This window comes from Anser brachyrhynchus (genome assembly GCF_964034855.1).
Source record: "Anser brachyrhynchus genome assembly, chromosome: 6".
Classification (NCBI taxonomy): Eukaryota; Metazoa; Chordata; class Aves; order Anseriformes; family Anatidae; genus Anser; species Anser brachyrhynchus.
Genome location: NC_137700.1, coordinates 40,310,044 through 40,330,300, shown reverse-complemented (window position 1 = coordinate 40,330,300; position 20,257 = coordinate 40,310,044). Strand labels below are relative to the sequence as shown.

Sequence of the window (20,257 nt, the reverse complement as noted above, 5' to 3'; positions counted from 1 at the left end):
CACCCGTGCCCACGCAGGCCTCCCGCAGCAGGCCGCCCTGCTTTCTGAGGAACTCCAAGGAGGAGGTTCCACAGCCTCCCTCGTACACAAAGACACGTTCAAACATGAAATTAAATTAAGTAATACCCCGAAAGGTTACTTGCTCGGGGTTAAATTAACCTCGTGTAAATCAGCACCGAGAACCAGCAGGTCCATGGTGGCACTGCGTGACACCTGCCTGTTTCACCGCGCAGGCCGAGGACCTGTTCTGGACATGAACCAGGTTTAGGAAAAGAGGCTGCATGCCCCGAATAGTTTGAGTTAAACTCAATTCCAAAAGTAATTCATGATTTATTTTCTGGAGACCTCTGATTCAGAGCTCCAGAACTGTCAATAACTCGCTGTAACGGGAGTCACCTAAAGTTGTATGTCAGGTAAATGAAACTCTACCTGCCTCTACACCCTCTGCAAAAATCTTGGGTGCTAGGCAGCAACTGGCACCAAGGGTGGACACCTCTGAGGTTGATTTCCGTGTTCCCCAAGGGAAAAATGTGGGGGAGTCCAATCTTCACACCTTAAAATGGTCTGAAAGTACATCATCAATAAATATTTGTGGTGTTCACTGGGCAAAACTGAGAGGAGAGGCACAGTAAACCTGGTGGTGACATTAATTATCAAGATTTCATAGAAGTGGTTAAGCAGCGTATTGCAAGATGCAAGAAGCAATCAAAACATGCAGAAACCTCATTTTTTGAATGCTTTGCCACTCCGGCATCTGATGACAAAAATGGTTCTTTAATTATTTAGCATAAGGCTTTATTATGAGCTTTACACAAAAGGGTCCCAGATTAACCTTGCATAGGAAGTTTTGATCCTGTCATTTCATTGTTTCTGCGGACCTGACTTTGCAAGACTAATAGCGTTCTTCCCTGTACTGTGTGCATCCTGTACTCACAGAGCATTTGCTGGTAGTCAACTGCTGGCTTTACAAAGGAAGCTGTGTGAAAATACTGTATTTTCAACGGCCTTAACAATGAACAAAAACAGTTCACGGTAGTAATGTATGTACTGTGCTACACATTGTTCATGCTCTGAAAAGGAAGAGGAACGTGGTCGGCTTGTTCAGAAATGAGACAGAAATGCCATTGAGATTTCATTTCCTGTAAAACAGCTTGCAAAAAGCTACAGTCACTGCAGTCCTACCACAGGTTTTTGGGTAGCGTCGCATTTTGTAATATCTGCCCCATCTTTCCGAAATCACTCATCCAAGGTTAAAAAGGCTAAAAATGGGTCTGCTTTTAATTGGCGAAAGAACCCCAACAGCTCGAGCGGATTGTGAAACTGGCTGGCCAAGGACAACCCCATTGGATGGGGAACAGAGATCATTTCCCCTGACCGCTGCTCCGGGTGAGGAGTGGGAGGGAAGTCTCGGGGCTTCTCTGCAGCTACACAAGCCTCGACATGTCTGGTAATTAAGATATTCATTAAATAATCATCCATTATGTGTCCAGTGATGGTCAAGAGGCCGCTGGTCTCCTTGCCACAAGCAGCAGTGCAGATACCCTGTTGGAAGTTAAACCCTGCTGAAGTAATTGTTTAAAGTAGTTGCAGGCAAGCGAAAATAGGAAAATGTTAGATGTTGCTTGTGTGCTAGCTGTACACACCACTGTTCAGGCTCATTAATCAGCCTCCAAAAATCATGGGATGGCTTGAAATCTCGCTGTTGTTTGGAAATTAGCCTTTAGGGGCTCTGCTTGTTTAACTCTGGCTTTCTGTGACTCAAGATATTTTTGGGGTGGTGAATGCTGATTTAGCTGCTTCCAGCTAAAACCATTCTTCTTCCTAACTACAAATCATGGGATTTGCAAAGAAAAGATTGCAAGAGTTGGCAACGTTGTGCATATGTTGGGTGGCTTTTATGGGAAGAGAGGTCATCGATGGCCTCTACTTTCCTCTATCTGTTTGCATGGAGCATAGAAAGGCAATATCATTACCACACAAAATCAGAAAATCATCATTATATCATCAAATAACGCAGGTTCAAAGGGACCCACAAGGATCATTGAGTCCAACTCCTGGCTCCACACAGGACTACTTAAAATGTAGGTAGAAATGCCAACTGCACTTCAAAAACCCATCTTCAAATGCAGAAGCTGTCCTGGGGGAACTGAACTGAGAATGGTGCTACGATGGTCACTTTGACCAAGAGAAAGCATTCTGAACAATATTTTAGTTTGTATATATGTATTTAAATATGTTGTGACCTTTTTCTGGGAACTTCATTGCCCCATCTCTTTCCCTTCCTCCTCCCCTCCCACCTGAAGTAGTGGCTACCATAAAAGTCCCAGATGCATTCCATTTCCTGCAGTAAAAATTAAAATCATTGCCTTTTTTTGTAAATATCTGCCAAGGATGGAGATGCACGACTTAAGAACTTTCTTCAACTGCTTTAGTTCTAAATGAATAAATCAGGAGGATTTGGTGAGCTATCCAGCATTTTCTAATTTGTTTCCATTGGCAGGAGCGCTGCAGTGAGTTACATCCAAACAAATTTGGTGGCAGCATCTGCTGTATAATGACCTAAATGTCTAAATCTAATTTTAGAAAGTGACTTTTAAAGGGTTCAAGCAAGGCTTTCACAGCTTGGTCCTGATTTTATTTTCACTCCTTTAAGCGAAGGGCTGATTCCTGGCGTTTACATGGTCAGTGTTGGTTTACAGGTCCATGGTAGGCCCCACGCCAGACGCAGTCACAAGGCCCTCACATTTTCAGATATTAGCACTGGTTGTGATGGAGGTGGAGGGGGGCCGAGCCCTCAAAGCTGCTTTGACTTACCCAGAGGCAAGCCTGTAGGGTGAGGGAACACATTTCAATACCCACCTGACAGAGTTGAAGAAAAATGGGCAAGCTATGGTATTGAGCAAACCTTCAGCAAGCCTGACACGAAGCAGAAGTTAAAACCTATATTGACATTTGATGTAACCGGTATAATGCTGGCTATGCTAACCGGGCAGGGCACTTGAAACAAAAAAGGTGCAGCAGAGCGGGCAGGATGTCAGCCCGGGAGGAGTCACCAGGCCATTGGCGAAACAACAAGGAAAAATCAGCAGCAATGCTGGAAAGGTGCAAGGAGCCCTGTTTCCGTGCGGCCTGTGTGTGGTTGCTGCTGTGCACTGCCGTGGCTGTTGTTCCCGGACCGACTTCTCAAGGCAGACCGTAAATATCCCAGCCGGCAGAGGCCGTGGTTGGGTTTCACTGACTGCTCCCAGGAGGATTCTGGTGACGTGAAGAGGCTGCGAGCAGAAACGCGTCTTCTTCAGTCATCTGTGTTTAAGGTTTGTCTGGTAACACCTTGACTGCTGCATCTTGAGCGTGGTTATCTGGCTGCGTGAGCTGGGGAGCAAGGGGTGCCCGAGTAGGGTGGTAGGCCCTCAGGTGAATAAACTGAACATCATTTCTGGGGAGGTGCCACTTGATCCGAATGCACAACCTGTCCCTGAGCACCATCGTTTTATTCCTCGTTACCAGCTCTGATCACAGCCTGTCCCCGACGGGCTGGGCTGCCTTTGGGACCTGCCTGTTGGGCTGGAGCTCGGGCAAACAGCACTGCTGGAGCCTTCTGGCAACTCACAGCTTTTATAATCCACCTGGAATTAATACTAAAATACTCTTAAAAATCCCACTAGCAAGAAGGGCCTCTGTGTTCCTTCTGTTCTCAACCTTTTTGCATTTTTTTCCACAATTCCTTTCAGCTGTCGCTGATGGAAGTCACTTCTGGGGCTCTGCCGCTGACTGTTGCATCAGATTTGGGTTGCTGGGTTTTGCTCCAATTTGTTCTTTTATCATCTGGAATTCCACTTTATTCCAAATCTGGGTTTCTGAGCTTGGATGGGCCTGAGTGCCCAGGACTGCTCCGTAGGTATACGTATGATGTTTACTTCCAGCCTATACAGGGTGTTAAAAAATGACTCATTTTGTCATATTGTACTCAAAAGAATAAAAATGCATAAGCAACACCATATTTCTTAGCCACATGAGGAAATATGCTCTTGAAGGGTGTTTTATATAAGTAAGATATAATTCTGAAGTGAAACTAGTAACATTAATAATCTTGATGAAATGTACAATCAGCCTCAAAAGATAAAAGGGATTATTTCTGTACACGGCGTAAATAAGCCCTTAAAGAACATGCTCAGTGTCTTCAGTCACGTATAGCTTTGGTTTCGTGTTTCAGGAATCTTGTTGTATGATTTTCTTTTCTTTTAAAGCTAGTGGTAAAAGCACTTTTCAGGTCAAAATAGTAAATAATGAATCACCCACAAATTCAGCTCATTTCCTATCTCTCACTGAAAAAATGTTGATTCCAGGCATGGGAGCGTAACTTTGAGCCAAACAGTAATTTCTTTATGGTGTGCATGACTCATAGGAAAGAACGTCTCATGGGGATGGCGGTAGAAAAAAAAAAAACTAAAGAAAACCCATCAGTAAATTTGTTTTAAAGGAACAGGCAGTCAAGTAAAGGGCAGAAGGTCAGCAAAGGCCCTCAGCCATCTCTGCATTGCTCATGTGGTCCCAAGACATCCTCCAGCTCCCCTGCCTCTGCGGGAGCTGCCGGCACAGGGGCAGTGCCCACGAGGGGACAGGAAGGCAACCAAAACCAGAATCAAGAGAGGATTTCACGCCATCTTCCAAGGCCCTGGGAACAGAGGGCTTCTCTTCAGTGAATGCCCAGCGGTTGCCCTTGGTGTGCACAAGGCCTCTGATTCCCCACGCTGCAAGCCAGGGTCAGCAGGCACCCTTTCTCCTATTTTTTTTTTTTATTAATTTTATTTTTATTTGTAATGCTCAGTGCCTTGTTAGCAGCTTTACACAAGTCTCTCTTTTGCATTACTCTTTCCTTATTCACAAATGCAAGTAAGAGCAGTTTAGCCTCCTCCACCCGCTGCTTTGAGCTCTCTCGATGGTCCCATAGATGTTATAAATATTGCACGTCCCTTCTTGAAAGCGACTCCCCCTCGGGCAGATTTATTCAGCAGGGTAAATCGATGCACATCAAGATATTTCATGGAAATTGATTGTGAAATAAAACAGCATTTCAACTCAGCTTTCAGCAGCAATATCTCATCTGATTTCCATTTTTTTTTTTCCAAAAGTGCTAATGGATGATTAATTTCAACAAGCATTGCTATGTGCATTTACATAATTGTTTATGAGTAATTAACACATCTTGCCTTCTGTTCCAGAGTCAATACCAGGTGGCCAGGAACACAAAACTAGACAATGGCGCAACACTGAACTGTAAGTGAATTCACTTAACAAGCAATTCGGGTTCCAGCAGAACATAATTTGGGACCTTGGGGTAAGCACCTTTCCTTCTTAAGGATGTTGCACCAGGTGAATTATGTACTTCTATACTGTAGTTACTATAATAAATAAAACAGATAGCGCTGCTTCTCAATGAATGCTTAGAAGACAAAATAAAAGTATGCACTTCAGAAAAGTTTCTTATTTAAGAGTTAATTCCTGCTGATGTAGGAAAATGCATTACAAAATTAACATTTATCTTTCAAAATAAGCTGCTGACTTTAATGTCTTCCCACTCAAATATACTCCCTCACCTGCTAAAATACAACAGCACTGGCCTTACCTGGGCGGCTGGATAGCACTGCCAGCAGACCCGCCAGAGAGCTGCTTCCAGTGGGTGAGATTCACTGAGCACAAATAACCTGCAGGAAGATCAGGTTTGTTAATAATGGCTTGGCTTAAATTACTTAAGCCCTCCTACTGGGTCAGGGAGAGCAGCAGCAGCTGTGAGCCACCATTTCCAGCTGTGGTACATTGGGAAGGGATGATGCATTAGGGGGAGTCGTGGGCTAGGCTTCAACAAACATTTGGGGGAGGCATCAGACTGCTGCCAGCCTCGTCTCTGGTCCCCAGTGCCTCTTCTGCACAGGAGTTTGGGGCATCGAAGTGTGGGGCAGCCCGGAGCCTGCTTCACCAAGCGGCCTCGTGGGCTGCTGACCGCAGTGCGTTATCTCACTGCTGTGGGTTATTAATGGCTGGAGACATATTGGCCTTCCAAGCTTATTAAATGGTATTTTCCTACAACACCAGAGATGCAGAACAAGCTCCAAGGGTGCTGCTCCCACCACTGCGCTCAGAGGCAGATAGCGGGGAGCTCACCTCAGGCCGAGCAGATTTTCTGCACCGGCTAAGCACAAGAAGCCAAGGCCTGACCAGAGCACACATACGTGCCGAGGAGCCCGCGGCGAAGGTGAGCGCGTGTGCCGAGGAGCCTGGTGAGCGTGGCTGTTTGCTGGTGGCAGCAGGAGCAGAGGGAAAAGTTCTGGTTTTCCAGTGGGAAAAGCGACGGCAGTGTGAGCTACGTCGGGTCTGGAAAAAGGAAAAAGCAATTAGTGTAACTGGGACCGAAGGCCTTATGGGCCTGAAAATGTCAGCCTTTAGTTTGCAAACTGTCTGTGAAGGACTGGGTGGTGCACGGCCCAATGTAGGTAACTAAACAGACATTGGGTATGTCCAAATTAAACGTTTGCACTCTGCCTGTGATTACAGTGACCTCGGGGCGCACAGGACCGCAGGAGACCCATGCTCTTTATTACAATGGAGAAACCCAGCAGCTAGTGAATGTGAATGTGCATGAGTAAAGGAGCCAACTTCACATCAGCACAAAATCACAGAATATCCTGAGTTGGAAGGGACCCACAAGGATCATCAAATCCTACTCCTGGCTCCACACAAGGCCACCCAAAAATCAGACCCTATGACTGAGAGCACAGTCCAAACGCTCCTTGAACTCCCTCAGGCTCAGTGCCATGACCACTGCCCTGGGGAGCCTGTCCCAGTGCCCGACCACCTCTGGGTGCAGAACCTTTCCCTAACCCCCAGCCTGACCCTCCCCTGTCCCAGCTCCATGCCGTCCCCTCGGGTCCTTTGGCACCAGTGTTCATTCAGGTGTCACTGAGAGATCAGTGACAACGCTGCGTTACATTTCCGATGGTGTTTTACATCCTATTCTTTCATTTCAAGTTAATTAACATCTTGTTTGAGTAATGACAATTTTGCACAGACAGGGGACGGCTCCTGTTTACCGGTGCGCTGGCTGGCATCACCTGTGTGTTCATCTGTGAAGAATATCTCATTTCACTGACTTTCAGATTAGATTTTAAAAGCAAGACCCTAGAGGGAAAATGCCCTTCATCGCATTTCTCATGAGTCGATGTTTATGATGAGCGGCTTATGGCACTAATTATTTCTAACTTTCACTAAATCCCCTTTTCTTTCTTATTAGAACAGAATTAACCAGATGGGGTTTTGTTAGAGAGAAACGACGCTTAAAACCAAAAAGCTGCACTCCAGCTGGAGGTGGAAGAGCCAAGAGGCAGAGGCCGAGGGGCCGGGCTGTTGGTGTTGTGCCCCGTCCTGCAGATCTCCGGGCTGCTCCACTTCAAAGGGAAGCAACAAGAACCTCGCAGAGAGCTTGCCTTCATGTTGTCATGGCCATCGTCACTCCTGTTTGTTTGTTTTAAAATGCTCCACTCCACTGGTGGACGTGGTCAGGTACGTTACAACACTGTTTCCAGACACGGAAGAATGTTTATAAATCTGTGGGGAAAGATTTAGCTATCTTTTGAAAACAGGCTATTTATGTATCTGGGCGTAAAAGACGTATCGATGTTCGGTGCCGAGCCCTCTCCCACCAGCCTCCCCCCTGCTCTGGGTCACTGTGGCCGTGTTTGTAGGGCCGACCCCGACCCTTCTTTGTTGTTGTCCCTGCAGGGACGTGACCGTGACCCTTCGGAACAGGCGAGCTCTCAGTGACACCAACGGCACAGGGAGTCCTTGCAGGAGACCGAGATGGGCTCAGTCACACACCTGAACAGAAAGAGGGTGTCAGTGACTTTTGTAGGTAAGGTGCTACGAGCAGTGCTGGGTAGTTCTCCCCAAACCCACGCTCACCCTGTGGGAAGGGCTGGTGGACTAGTGCCACACCAGTGCTCCCTCATTGCCTCAGGGGATCACAGCCCCAGGGAAACGCCGGCTGCTCCGACCCGGGGCAGGGAGATGAAGCAGGGGCTGCAGCAGCTCCTGCGTTTGCACGCAGTGGGGTTCGACAGGAGCGGGTAACGAAAAACAAAGCTGCAGGCAGCAGGTTTGGGAAACGGGCCTTCTGGCGCGGCTGCTGCGGAGTGCTGGGGTCACCCAGCAGCAAGGAATCAGCCCCTTTGTGAGGCAGCACGTCCCTGGCATTGCCCTGGGACGTCTTCCCCCAGAAGCACAGACAGACAGACAGCCCCAAAGGCAGGCAAGGGTTTCCGTGTAGAAATGGGACCCCTGTGGGGAACTGGGTCTGGGTGGAGGCTGGGGACTCAGCCCTGTTCTTCGCGTTTGTGGAGCACCGGGCGCAGCGGGGCTGGGGCCCTGGCTCACCTCACTCTCCACGACGGCTGCCGTCATTGCGGGGCTGAGCTGAGCCCAGCGGATGATCGCTTTTGCACAACAGGCTAAAAATGGCCTGCCCACCGTGTATTTAACAGGACACGTTACTTCTGGGGACAGTGATGTCGCGCCGAAAGGACGGGGAGCGCAAAATGCACCAAACCTTGGGGCAGCTTCCCTGGGCGAGTCTGGCAGAAGAGCTGCTTCACAGTCAGACCACAGGGATTCCTCTTTATTTTCTGATTAAATAAACAGCAGAGAGCACGAGGCCCTGCGAGGACATTTGTAAATCCCGGGTACCATCTGCTGGCGGGAGCAGGCAGCACCCAGCGCCTCGCAGGCACCCACCCATTGCGGTGGGATGCGCGGCGATGCCCTGCCTCCTGCCAGCCCGGCCACGTTTCAAGCACAAAACCTACCAGTACGCAGATGTTTAATGAATATAATTTTATTTTCAAGTTAATTTCATCAAACTGTTCATGTTTGTAAAGTGCAAGCTCCGCAGGAAAGACATTCAGCAACCGAAAACATCACACCCGAGACAGACATAAATTGGCGTGCGGCTTACTCAGCATCTCCAATTTGGGTAGATGCCAGAGGTAACAGATTTCAAGCCCGATTTTTGCCAAGTAACACAACACAAACTGTAACATCAGACACGCGCACAGTGACGTTACAGGCAGGTTAATGCATGCAGAAGAGCTTGGAGGTGTCTGACAGCAGTGGGGGGTTGCAGGATCCGACCCCGGCAGGGGAGATTGGGGCATTCCTCCTGCTGAGCTCAGGGCACCTGCCCTAAACCTTCTGAGCAGCAAAGCCACACCTACAGGTGTGGCCAAGCAAATTCCATGCCTCACTGTGGACTGACACCGGTGGCACAGAGACAAAAATATTTGTAAAGCATTATGTGCACAGAGTCCCTGGACAGGGTGCTGTTCACTGTTACTGTAAGAAAAGCATGGTTCGCACACAAACGGATGGAGAAGAGGCAGCCAGAGAGGGGCAGAGGGGAGGGAAGATGCCAAAGCTGTAGTGCCAGGTGATGGCTGAACCCTCTGTGGGGCTGGGAAAGCAGAGCGAGGGCAGGGGAGGCCAGGCTGGAGGTGGCTGCAGGGCTGCCGAACCCTCGGGGGAAAGGTGTTTTGACGCTTGGATAAGCTCACAAAAAAGAGCACCGCATTCACAGGAGCAAATACGTGACCCCTTGTAAAAATCTGCCTGATTTCCCCACCATCAGAACTTGTTTCATCGATTTAATTTTCATCGGGGTGAAAAGGAAACAGGCATATTTCTGCTTTTCAGCCTGTTGGAGGTATCAGAGAATAGTTGTACACAGATCCCTTACCACTGACATACTCCTCCTGAAAGACTAATTTATTTTTGCTTCACTTCAGTGTGAAAGCTCCTCTAATCTCCTATCTGGAGGATATCAGGCAGCTGTGAAGTAACCTAATGAACCTAAAAGAACTGATTGCTGATGATCCTAATCAGTCGCTTCTCTATCGCCATTTGGTATCTTGCTCCATCAAAGGAACAAACTGTGAATGAGCAAATTAAGTGTGATTTAAGGACACTTAAATACTCACAGAATGGAGCTGCAGATGAAATTGCAGTGGTTTTAGTTCTTAATTTTCAAAATTCCTTTCAATCATTTCTGTCATTATTCTGGATGTGCAAAAACGAGGTTTCCAAACCAGACATCTGAACAAATCAAATAAAGCAAATTATACACATATATGGAAGAGGGACACTAATAATCTCTGTCTGCAAAACAAGTTTATCTGGCTGCTGCTTGCCAAGAGGTTTTTGCACTCTGATAATTCAAGAAAAATACTGGCAGTGCTCTGAGTGAGGCTCCCCTGCCAAGAGACACAGGGAATAATCCCCTGAAAAGCGAAGCACAGAAAAATCTGGGCTGCAGCTCAACATACCGCTCGGTCATCACGCTCACCACCCCGAGCGGGCAGCAATACAGGGTGCCAGCATGGCTCAAGCAGCAGCCCTGTGTGCGTCCTACAGATAGCCACGTCTCAACGGCACGTGTGCGTGATGGCGACCAGATTTGTTCCTGGCTGCATTTCAATTGCAAGAACCACGTTAACTTAAATGCTTTGCAAATAGAGCTCCTGCTCACTTGGGTTTAGCCTGATGATGCTGGCAAGCGCTGCCGGCAAGCAGGATGCCCACCGAGGTGTGATGGACCCTGCCTGGATGAGAGAGTTGTACAGTGACCCAGTAAGTCTTCAGCCCAGCAAGAAGTTTTACTCAGTCTAAAGAAAAGATATGTAAAAATAGGTACATTCTCAGAAAAAATCAGGCAAAACAGCAAGCTGAAAGTCTCAAGCTCTATCTGTATCTGACCACTGGATTCAGAGCATCCAGGAGCGTTTCCACTGACACCTTTACACTGCAGATTGGATCATCCCCTTCTTTATAGTGAGATAGCGATGGTAGATTGAGAGTTTGACCAACGTCCCCCTGCGCCACTCCCTGGGGGCTCTTCCCCGACCATCAGTGAGGTCCTTTGGCCTTTCTGGAGGCAGGCAAGGGTTAACACACAGCTGTCATATACTGCTATTTTTAAAAGCAATTAAATGACAGTGTGCTATTGCACAGCACACTCTCAGGAGTCTCTGCTAATCGAGGTGGTTACCTTAAGCTAACTATAACATTTTTGATTCCACTGAGATATGCAATTCTAGCTCAAGTAAGCACATTTGAACTACATTTTATGGTAAAAAATACTATGCACAAACAGCTCTTCCTGAGAACTACCTCAACGTGCCAGAGCCAGCAGGGCTGAAAGCTATTTTCGTTGTAACATGAATGAAAATGTTTCTCTAGTTGCTGGGCAAATTTAGAGCAAAACTGAAAAAAAAAAAAAAAAGAGAGCGAGAGAGAGGAAAAAAAAAAAGAAAGTCAGGGAGAAGTATTTTACGAGCTGGGATTCTCTCTGTACTGCAGGGGACCAAAGCACCCCCAGGCCAGCTGCCTCCTGGAGAGCTGCACCAGAGCTGGGCACGGCGAGGTCCTTCTGGTGCCTTAGGAACCATCCCCAGGACGGGGAGCACTACTTGTTTGCTGGCTCAGGACACCCAGCCCATGGGTTTGTAATCCCCTGGTCATCCTTCTGATGAGCGCAAGCTGAAAGAGAGGTCACCAGGATTTGCCCCAAATAGCTCTGGTTCTCAGCGTGTGGAGCCAAAGTTTGGATAAGCGTAAAAAGCTTTGTATAAGCCATGTTAAAGTACACGGCAGATTAGATCACTGGACTGTCTGATCATTTATGAGCAACTTATTTTCAGTTTCCACAAGGGATCCTGATTTTGGAGCAGGTAGAAGATGGCTTTTTAAGGGATTAAGTATCATTAACAAGAAAGTTTACGAAAGTTTTCTTTTTTTTTTTTTTTTCTCTATCTCCTGATCCTCTGAAGAGTCTCACCAAGGTGGGCTCTACTGGCGAGCACAGCTCCTAAAATACTCAATATTTTAGTATTTAATGTTTCCTGAACCACAAAGAAATCGCCGATCGCCAAAGCCAGCCTGGCTGCACAACCGCCGCCATTTTAAGCCCAACACTCTCTGAACACACAGAGGACAATACTTTAGCAGAAACCCTTCCCCATCCTAAAGCCTGGGGAGAGCTGACTGAACCCAGTCCAGGTACAAAGCTGGACTTCTATGTGAAATAGAAACACCACAAAACGCACAGGACCCTGCTCACCACCAGCTGTGACCACGCTGGGCTGCAGGAACGCAGCCAAGCATGGTGCCGGTGCCCACGCAGGCCCTGCTGCCTTGGGATGGCCTCCCCACGGAGGCTTTCCTTGGCTCATTTAGCTGCCCCGCTCACTTCTTCGCTTTGCCCTGGTAACCCATTTTCTCTTTCCACAGTCACGTTAATTGAAACTGAATATTTAACGAGAAGAGGCATGTTTATCCAACACGAGGAGTCGTAGCTGGCCTGGGAGCAGAAGTACAAACAGTCATAAGCGCTCTTAATATTGCAGCGCGAAATGTCCCCAAAACTCCCCAAAGTAAAGCTTAACCCCTAAAAGGACAAAGTGAGGGGAGAGATGAAGGCAGAAGCTGCCACTAAGCGCTCAGCCTGCCTGCATACAGTGTCCCCAGGGGCAGGGCACCACAGGGAAGGGACCGACAGAGGCCCCGAGGCCCACGGCCTTGTTTCTTCCCTGCGAACGGGCCTTGCTTTGGGACTTGTTTGGGCTCCTGCTTCCCTGAATGGAGAGAGGCAATCCAGAGATTGTTATGCTGTTAGGAATTCTGTTCTGGTGGCACATACCTGTGAGAACTTGACATCGAGTTCACTTGACACTTGTCACTTGACACCTTGGATATTTTCTTTTCATCTGCCGAGAGTCCTCCAAAAGCTGCAGAAGGGGTTGCGAACACGCTGCCAAGGGGAGGCAAGGAACACCTCCAGTCACCAGAAGGGCACAGGAACAACACCAGGCCTCACAGACCCGCAGTCAGCCCCCCAAAGAGGGGCTCTGCTCCGGCTGAAGGGCTGCCCACGGTCAGGCTGCAGACGTCTCGAGTTTGGGTGGTAAGAATTGGCGACGGCGTTTGAACACCAGCCGGAATTTTTTTCTGGCCAAGTCTCCGCTGTTGTTCAAACACTTCCCCTTGAGTGCACAGAGCAAAAAATTAAAAACATTTCTGAGGCAGGAAGGGCAGGAAGTCTTCAGAAACAAAGCGAGAAATTCCCCTCCAGCTTTCAAGCATTAGCTTGTACATATGAGTCGTTTGAGCTAGCACCTAAAAGAGTGGTGTTTGAGTGAAGTATTGCTTGCTGGGCTGAATGAGGAGATACCTGGTTGCTGGAAGGGCTGTATGTGGCATGGTGAGCGGTGTCAGCGATACTGCACTCCTTCACGGGCCATGAAGCGCAGGTGAGGGGAGGCTTGGCCGGCTACCCTGCACTCAGATCCTCCTCCCACCCTCACTCCTCCGCTGCAGTTTTGTCCCAGAAAAGCGTCCGTCTGCCAGGGAAACACGTCCCTATGGTTACACACAGAGTATCTTGACGCAGACGTGCTCGTACTCTGACAGCCCGTGCTTTTTGTGACACCTCTCATGGTAACATCATGAGTGCGTCAAAGATGACGGGAGGCCTCCTGTATCCGAGGCACCATTTGGATGATTTTCTACTGAATACCTTTTTTTTTTCTTCCTTCAGTCTTTCACTCTTCCGGCTCTTGAACTCTCATCATGACTGTAATTTTATCTGAAATGTTTTGCACAATCTGTGCATTTACTTTATCAGCAAAAATCCGTAACCTCAAACGAGATGTTTTTGACAAGACCTACTTTCCACCAAGCCACGCTGACAAGTGCGTGAGTGTGACTTCACTTCTCTCTGAACTGAATTCCAGTTCGGCTTTCCCCTTATCGTGGTCGGGTACTAACAAGACTCACTTGTACCTACGCCACCAGCGAGATGGATTTCTAGCTATGCTGTTTGTACACTCTGTTACTTGGGATAACACTGTTATCATTTTTTTCCACTCTGTTGGGAGTAAATATGCTAAGCACACATCCTAAATTTACCAATTAAAAACACCTTGTGCACAAGCGTGAGGGTGTGTGTCTGCAGGGCGGTCACCAAAGCCCCATGGGTCGCAGTCAGGACTTCTGATCTCAGAGTGAGACCAGGCCCCAGGGGCAGCCACCAGTCACAGCCGACAGCTCCGGGCTCTGCCCTGAACACCTGCAGGGTCCAGAAACTTGGAGACATCTTGGAATGATACTAGCAATTAAAGTTGTCCCGGAGCTTTTGTTCATTTAGGAAAAGGAGTAACAAACGGCTTTAAACTAAAAATGGGCAGGCTTAGGTTAGATATTAGGAAGAATCCTTTGTTATGAGGGCAGTGAGGCACTGGCCCAGGCTGCCCAGAGAAGCTGTGGGTGCCCCACCCCTGGAGGTGTTCAAGGCCAGGTTGGGCAGCCTGGTCTGGTGGGAGGTGTCCCTGCCCGTGGCAGTGGGGTGGAACGAGGCGGTCTGTAAGGTCCCTTCCAACCCACACCAGTCTGTGCTCCATTGATTCACTGCACACAAAGACACGATAGCACCAGGTACAAGGGCGTTCTGTCTTTTAGCCTCTAGTGAGCAGAGTCACAAGGCTGATGTTGAACATGGAGGGGGCTAAAAATAAACTGTGGTCTGTGACACCATGATGTACTTACACTTTGTTTCATTAAATAGCACAGCCTTGCAGAGAACCGGAGACCAATCTGGACCCTGCTTTTGGCTATGGGAAAAGTCAGGCTGGAAGAATATTGATACAAATTCAGTTATGCATTTGCATGCTTCAGGGGCACTTTCCTCCAGTGTCCCCTCCTGGTAGGTTTCCAAGGGCTCTTCTTGAGAAGATGGGGAAATAAGGAATCACCATCTGTACTATTGGTAACAAGAGGATATAAAGAAACCACACAAATTATTAGTTTGGGCTATCTATAAATGCTATAAGCAAATTATATAAGACAGAATTTTATTCACTTATAAAGCAGAAATTATAAGTCTCATGCTTTGGAGACCTTTCCTTGAAGGTGAGAGGCCAGGATTAAACTCAAACCCAATACTTACCCAATGTATCCACTACATAGATCCAACAGGCAAAATAGAAGTCCCATCATTTTTTGTCGCAGCAGAATCCACTCTGCTCTGTTTCTGCTCCTTTTGTCCCTGCTGTCAACATTAAGGAAGCCAGAAAGAGTATGCTGCTGTGCCAGAAACAATTAAGTGGGTTTTGAGACTCCAGAGCAACCAAACTGAAGATGATTATTTTCTATTTTACATATAGCTTAGAATAGCTTTGCAGTCATGGTAAATTTCAATTTTTTTTTTTTTGCATTTTTAATGGAGAGTTTAAAAAATATTCCATTCTTTTTGTTCCATTTTGTTCCTGTGCTTTTGTTCCTGTTGATGTTTATGCCAAGAACCCCTGCAAAATACCTCTGCTATTTCCATAAATCCATGAGCACAGTTCATCGTTTACAGATACATGCATGCTTTCACACTACAGGTTCATAATTAGGCAGGATAAATGTCAGAACTGTAAAAAGAAAACCACAGCCCATTCGGTGCTGGATGGCAGAATCCAGTGGGAGCAGTGGGTGGCTGTGAGTTGCCTGAAGATCTGAGCCCTGGCTGTAGTCAGCAGTGACAGATGGTGTTTGTCAAGGGGACAGAGCCTCGCCTTCTTATTTTATCATGGAAATTTCACAGTAAGAAAACTATCAACGTTCACCGCTTTAGCTAACAAATTTAAGAAATAGATCCCACCGAAAAAAAGCCGGAATTCCTGCTGGAAGAGAAGCAGCCGGATGAAACTGGCAATTAAAAAGTGTGGTTTCTTTTATCCAGAGACATTGTCAGACTTTGCATATATTTTAATTTCTCATTCAGGAAATGCACAGAGCATATACAGAGATTACATCCAATACAAATTTATCATTACAGAACAATCAGAAAATAAAGATACAATCGACACATATTTAGGGTAGCAGAACAGATTGAAGGAACTGATTCAAGCTGAGAACGAGATGAAAAATACTTACCAAGTGATTTTTACACAGATGAGATATTTAAGCCTAAATTAATATTCTCAGCCAAGACGTTGCATTGTTGCAATCTTTTTGTTTAACAGCTGTAGCAGACTCATGCATAGCAACTAATTATAAAGCAGAAGCCCATCATCTGAGAGCCCCTTCGACAAGCCCCCAGAGAACAGTCCCAGTCTGAAGCCCCAGCCTACAGAAGATGGTGACAGGATCCAGCCAGAGGAAAGGGAACAGTCTGGCCAGCCTGACAGGCAACAGCTAAAAGACAGGTTAGGGGTACGCTCTGCTCAGAGGTTTCAGCGATTTCACTCGAAGAAGCTCGCTAGTTTGCAACCTTGACAAGATTTTTGAAAACTTTTGAAAACTTTGCAGGATTCTGCGACACACTACCTGGAATTGATTTTGTGAAGAATTATACCTAAAAAAAAAAAAAATCACAACACAAAGCTAGTTGAAAAACTACTTTGACACATATTTTGTGAGTTCCATAAACTTGCTAACCAAATCTTTTTCCAAATGGGCAACTAAAACTATAATTCTTCACTGACAGACCGCCTCTGCTGCAATTACACCAGCTGGATTTAAAGCCGATCTGTGCTGGAGATTAGACCAGATCAATACAGTTGGGCATTGAAATCTGCAAAGATCGATCATCTGCCCACATTTCACTGTTATGAATCACCCCTGCCTTGCCAGCACCACTTTCCAGTATCACAGACCCAACACCCTGCTTCTTGAGATCACATTGTACTATGTCACTTCTCGTCTTGCCTAGTTTGAACATCACCACTTCAAAGCAACACCTGCCTACGAGCCAGTGATGTGCAGTGCCTTCTGTGATGTGGCCCTTCTGGATCATTAGCTGGGTAATACTGCAATGAATGGGACTATTAAAAATGTCAATTTAGTTCCTCGCCTCTCTAGAGATCCCTATGTAATTTCATTCACTCTGTGAAATTAAAAGGAGATATAAACCACCACACATCGACTCACCCTCTTAATGACATCAGTGAAAGGAGGGGCTATATACCCCTGCTCTCAAAGGATAAAGTTTAGGACACTGAAGAACATAGTCAAAACTGCAATAGAAATTTGGATAAACAAAAATGTTATTACTCAAATTATCCCTACAATGCAGGGAATGACCACATGGTTTCAGAAGTAGCAGTAGCAATCTTTGAAGGGGGGCTTACCTCTTCAAAACAACTTCCAAGCTCCTTTTTTTCCTTCTTCTTCCAGTGTTGTGGTAAGACCTCGAAGTATCAGAGGAGACTGGAAAAGTTCTTTTATCTCAGGAAATATACACAACGTATTTCCAAACATTTGTCTCTTAACTGACTTCTCTTACCAGTTCGTATTAATATTAAACTACTCTTATTTCAGGTTTTCTGGCTTTGCTCCATTTGCAGATTTTCTCTGAAAAACTAACGAGCTAGCTAGAATTTTCAGTCACTGTGTGCCTGAAAATTTTAGCTTGTTTTTGAATGTATGCCAACAGCGAACAGCATCCAGAACACATCGATCCTTTACCTTACTACAAATGCTGCTACTTGCAGCTAAGATTTCTCCTCCTCTTTGTACAAACTACCTACATTGTGGGAAAATGTTACGTATTATCACGGTCAACCCCTTGGGATAAATAAGATGAGGGTGGTGATGCTTACATATAGGTCAGGGCATTATTAACAGATGCAACAATTTTTTATCTTATCTGTCAGGTCTGCCTACTGCTTTTTTCCTACTGAGAAATACGGTACGTGGAGTAACATGATTTAGAAAGTACAATCACCCTTCTCTAAAAAGGCAGACTTGTCGCTTCAGGATCTTGTTTTTCCCCCTCACGTCAGCTTCAGCAAGGGGTGCCAGCACAAGGACAAGAGGAGGAGAGAGAAGTAGCTCGTGGAGGTGCTGACTCTGGAGCCCAGGCTTTTTGCGTTGCAGTTGTTGGAGTAGCAGCACTGGACGCTCACTCCGGGTGCTCTGGATCCGTCCCTCTTTGCCCGCTCGCAGAACGAGCTGAACGAGCAGGACTTCATAACGCCACCTGCAACAGAGCCACAAGGAGCCACGGAGTGGCACGCTCACCTGCACCAGCCCGTCTGCACCTTCCCAGCAGGGATCTGGCCATCCAGTAGTGAGGAACCACCCCGGGTTGGCCGTTCTTTACCAGTAAATGAGTACCATTGCATCACATCACAGCACACCAGGAAGCTCCCACTTAAGCTAAATAATTGCAAATTTTTCTTAGGGACAACTGATGCACCTTAAATATCTCAGAGCATCAAAGTGCAGTGCCTCCATGGGGCTCTTTTCTTTCCCAACTTCCAAGAAAGTCACTGAACTTAAAAGATAAGATTTAAGAAAGAAGTAGGTAATGCTTAAAATGCTCTTTTATAGCTATTGCATACTGTGGGATATGGCTCAGCATCACAGCATACTGACAAATCATTCTCAGCAAGGGTTTACAGTAGACTGCTGCTAAGCCAATAAAACCGAGATTCATTAATCGGGTTTATTTTGAGAGAAAACTTTTTTTTTCCTCCTCTTTATCTGGCTATACTTTTCTAACACCATTAGGTTATTTATTTCTATTATCAAAAATTTAACGAGTGAACTGTTGGTGACTACTTACTTGCTTGTCCTCTAATGACCGCACACGCATCTGAGTGCCCCGGACATTGCTGCGTTCCTTGTCTGTTGCAGTCTTCATCGCTAGAACCTACGCAGGTGTAACACTGCAGCGCTTCACCTGCCAGCAGGAAGAAAAGAACTTGTGTAACAGTAGCGTTTAGAGTTTACAAAAGAAAAAAAGTTTTAAAATATCAGCTACACAGTCTAGTTCTGTTTGAACCACATGCAAATATTGCCAAAAAGTTTTTAAAAAATCTAAAGATTTTTGCAAATCTTATCAATTTTCCTTTTTTAATGGGGTCCAAATGATGACTTTGAAGATAAAACTAAATTAGCCTTACGTTATTTGATTATTAAATTTGCATTTAGCATAATCCAAGAATATCTGGTCTGTAATTGCACCCACACCTTCCTGTAACATTTTTAGAGAAGAGCCCGCTGTAACAAGCGGGAGTATCATGTTTTTTTCCCCTCCATCATGGTCTTTGGTCCACAGCACTATGAAAAAGTACACTGTAAACACCTAAAATCTGACTATGACCCATATTTAATTATCTCCTAAATTATTAGTTCAGCTGGAACACACAACAGTTTACCTTATGAGTTTTGCTTTTGCTTAAATATGACAACCACAACTTAATTCTCTTTATTTCCAAAGTTTATCCTTGGTTCAAACTACAAAGTATGTCCAAAGGCAAGCACGAATTTGAAACACATTTAAAATACCATACGTAAAACCTGCAGAGCAGAAGGCACACTTGCTGTCCACAGGGACACGTGCATTTACATTTGTTTGCACACGTATTTACATTTACATTACACAGCAGAAGTGAAATTCTGCATTGCTAAGCACGTACACAAAACACTCTGAAAACAAACCTAGAAGAAAAGCCCAGAGAGGCAAAGAGGATGAGCCATTCCTAAAGGAGGAAATACAAATAAATTAAAAAGCAAAGAAGAGAGCTGACTTACTTTTTATTATAAGAAGGGAGCTGACGAGAACCAGGCTGAAGACCGTCCACATCATGGAGATACAGGAGATGTACCATTAGGCAAAGAAAGCAGTTTGTTTGCTATTAAAGCCTTAATGCTTATCTTACATACCTAATCCTCCGCAGACGCTGTCTTATAGGATAAAGAGGTGTGCAGGAATGCTACTTATCTAGCTTACTCTGGTTGGACTTCTAATCACACGTACCTCATCTCCGCAAACCCTGCAGGCAAATTCTACCAGAAGCAGGAAGAAGAAAATGTATTCACCTATCAGTGACAGATATGCTTAAAAACCACCAACCCATGCACACCGTCTCGTTACAGTGTGATCTGCAGGATCAGGGTCAGAGTATTAGACGTTTCGTAGGATTAAGCCTATGCTTGAGACTTGAATGGTCCAAATCTAGCATATATTTTTACAAAAAGTACAAGATGCATATAGATAGATATAGACCTAGACATACACATAGGTGCACACACGCAGTATAACCTTGCAAGCTGACCCCCGGGGTGCTCCGGGTACCATCCCTGGGCAGGGACACCTAAAGTGCCCCCTATGAAGGACTTCCATAACAAAGGGTGCTGTATCTGGAGCTGCACACGTAGTAGGCAA

General features: G+C 46.1%; 2 protein-coding genes across 9 annotated transcripts; one reads left to right on the top strand and one right to left on the bottom strand.

The window, feature by feature from the left end:
• Positions 1 to 577: 577 nt before the first annotated feature.
• Positions 578 to 20,138, bottom strand: LOC308197122 (uncharacterized protein). Its single transcript, XM_080597122.1, has 7 exons — positions 19,624 to 20,138; positions 18,653 to 18,769; positions 12,740 to 18,064; positions 10,023 to 12,400; positions 6,231 to 6,372; positions 5,627 to 5,705; positions 578 to 3,924 (listed from the first exon to the last, which is right to left on the bottom strand). Exons 1-3 carry the CDS (start codon positions 19,676 to 19,678, stop codon positions 17,859 to 17,861), a joined length of 378 nt encoding a protein of 125 aa, XP_080453248.1. The 5' UTR covers positions 19,679 to 20,138; the 3' UTR covers positions 578 to 3,924; positions 5,627 to 5,705; positions 6,231 to 6,372; positions 10,023 to 12,400; positions 12,740 to 17,858.
• Positions 4,544 to 9,866, top strand: LOC308197121 (uncharacterized protein; the record flags this gene model as incomplete). Of its 8 annotated transcripts, none has more annotated exons than XR_013952586.1 (5): positions 4,544 to 4,763; positions 5,223 to 5,277; positions 6,094 to 6,253; positions 7,777 to 7,906; positions 8,535 to 9,866. XR_013952586.1 is itself a non-coding variant. In XM_080597121.1 (4 exons), 4 exons carry the CDS (start codon positions 4,544 to 4,546, stop codon positions 6,553 to 6,555), a joined length of 438 nt encoding a protein of 145 aa, XP_080453247.1. In that variant the 3' UTR covers positions 6,556 to 7,279. The 8 variants fall into 8 exon arrangements, 1 of the variants encoding a protein (XP_080453247.1); XR_013952587.1 differs by having other exon boundaries at positions 7,294 to 7,906; XR_013952588.1 differs by having other exon boundaries at positions 7,289 to 7,906.
• Positions 20,139 to 20,257: the final 119 nt, after the last annotated feature.